Source organism: Cyprinodon variegatus, unplaced genomic scaffold (genome assembly GCF_000732505.1).
Source record: "Cyprinodon variegatus isolate N-32 unplaced genomic scaffold, C_variegatus-1.0 Scaffold1840, whole genome shotgun sequence".
Lineage (NCBI taxonomy): Eukaryota > Metazoa > Chordata > Actinopteri > Cyprinodontiformes > Cyprinodontidae > Cyprinodon > Cyprinodon variegatus.
Genome location: NW_015152293.1, coordinates 34,234 through 36,318, shown reverse-complemented (window position 1 = coordinate 36,318; position 2,085 = coordinate 34,234). Strand labels below are relative to the sequence as shown.

The window sequence follows — 2,085 nt, the reverse complement described above, 5'->3', positions numbered from 1 at the left end:
GGACCATCCAGATGTTCCACCTGGGCGATCAGCATCCAGCTGACTCAGGAGGGACGGTTCCTTAAAGGACCATCCAGATGTTCCACCTGGGCGATCAGCATCCAGCTGACTCAGGAGGGACGGTTCCTTAAAGGACCATCCAGATGTTCCACCTGAGCGATCAGCATCCAGCTGACTCAGGAGGGACGGTTCCTTAAAGGACCATCCAGATGTTCCACCTGAACAACCAGGACCCAATCAGCAGGAAGGATCCTGCATTTAAGCAATTTGCCTTCATTTGCATATCTTTCTCTTACATCTTGCTGCTGATCTGTCAATCTTTGCAAAGACTTTGCTGCATCGCAACGCTCTGCCGTTGCCATGGCAACAAAGGTAGAACCAAAGATTAGTCAGGCTGATTTTTTCTCATCATCCACAGCTGTAGCCTCAGACTCAGGCGTGTGTTTGTGGCCACACTGCGGCGTTATTAATCTCTTACCGGGGAAAAATCTACCGCGCAAACCCCTGCCAACACACACACACACACACACACACACACACACGCCTCCTCTCCCTCCTCCCTGCTCCGGGATGCTGCACACCCACCCTTCAGCACTAATTTCTCTCATTCGTCTCCCATCCATCCTCACTTCACGCATACATCACCACGGCAACCAGGAAACCACAGTAAAACCATCCCGGTGGCTGCACTTCACCATCTTCAGCCAACCTGACATCATCATCCTCATCATCATCACCATCATCATCATCATGGACCGGCTGTTTACTCACATTCCTCTCAGTCGGATCAGGACCTGGTTGCTGTGGTTCTGCTCCAGAGTGTCAGTGAATTCTTGAACCTCCTCAGGTTGCCTTCCTTCTTCTTGCAGCTGCTGCTTCTCAGACTGCTGTTGCTCAGTCTGTAGCATCCCCTCACCTTGCACCTCCTCCTGCAGCTGCTCCTCCTCCTTAACCTGCTGCCATTCCTCCCTCACCTGATCCTCCTCCATCTTTTCCAGATCTCTCGGATATTCCTCTCTCAACGGCATCTCCGCGTCCTGAACTTCATCCTGCTCATCTGCTTTGTCTAACAACTCCTCAAAAAGTCCTCCCTCCTGTTGCTCCTCCTCGGTCTCCAGAACCCTCTGAGGGAGCTGTGCCTCCTCTGCCTCATCATTCATCTCAGCAGGTTTCTGCAGAAGTCTTCAGAGAGAGTTTGGTCTCTGTGAAGATCCCTCAAAGCGAATGGGTGGAGAAAACATCGATGCAGATTGAAATGCAGAATAATAGAGTTCTTTCAACTTCATCCAACTTCCTGTGATGTCACTGAACGATCTCAGCCAATCCAAATCAATGCCCTCTGCCCTGTAAGGAGGTGGTGGGGTGAAAGGTCGCACAGATTCCAAAAGGGGTAAAGGAAGGCGGTCAGATGATGACTTCTGTCAGCTGCTCACAGTTCAACTCAGCGCTCCAACACTGCGGCGGACTCAGAGCATCGCCGTGGCAACACAAGGGTAATAAAGATGGGATGGAGTGAGGAAGTGAGAGAGAGGAGGGGAGAGCAGAGAGATGAAGAAGGACAAAAGAGAAGCAGAAAGCATTTGCTTAGCGTTTCCGTGGAAACTCAACAATGGTTGCTAAGAGTGATGGAATCCTGCAGCCAACACACCAGCCTCTTCCTCCTCCTCCTCCTCCTCCTCATCGCCCCACGTCCCACATTCAAAGTAACAGAACTTCAGGCTCGGTTCTGACCCAGAGGGTCTGTCCCGTCTGTCCCCTCCTCTGACCTGCTGTGGAGGCATTGGACCGCGATGATGTCATGTTCCTGTAAACCTCTGTCACTCAGTCAGGAGGAACAGTAATGAGTATGCCCTCTAGAGGCCTCATGGGTCACTACAGCTCCAACAAAGAAGGACTGAGCGGGTACTGTCCAAAACAGGGACCTAGAACAGGGTCCTGGTTCTGGTTCTTTGCTTTAAAAGATAGAAAGAACTTTAAACTGTGAGCTGCAGCTCTCAGAAAAGAGCAAAGGCTGTGCTTCCAACAGAACCTGCTTTAGAAAGGCTGTGGTTCCAACAGAACCCGCTTTACAAAGGCTGTGGTTCC

The 2,085-nt window shown here is 51.1% G+C and overlaps 1 protein-coding gene across 1 annotated transcript in view; it reads right to left on the bottom strand.

The window, feature by feature from the left end:
• LOC107104673 (calcium/calmodulin-dependent 3',5'-cyclic nucleotide phosphodiesterase 1A-like) overlaps positions 1-1,675 on the bottom strand; it is a 43,051-nt gene extending 41,376 nt beyond the window's left edge. Inside the window, exon 1 of the mRNA XM_015404722.1 lies at positions 772-1,675. Coding sequence (XP_015260208.1) covers positions 772-1,160 — 389 coding nt within the window. The 5' untranslated portion in view covers positions 1,161-1,675. The remainder of the gene's footprint in view (positions 1-771) is intronic.
• Positions 1,676-2,085: the final 410 nt, after the last annotated feature.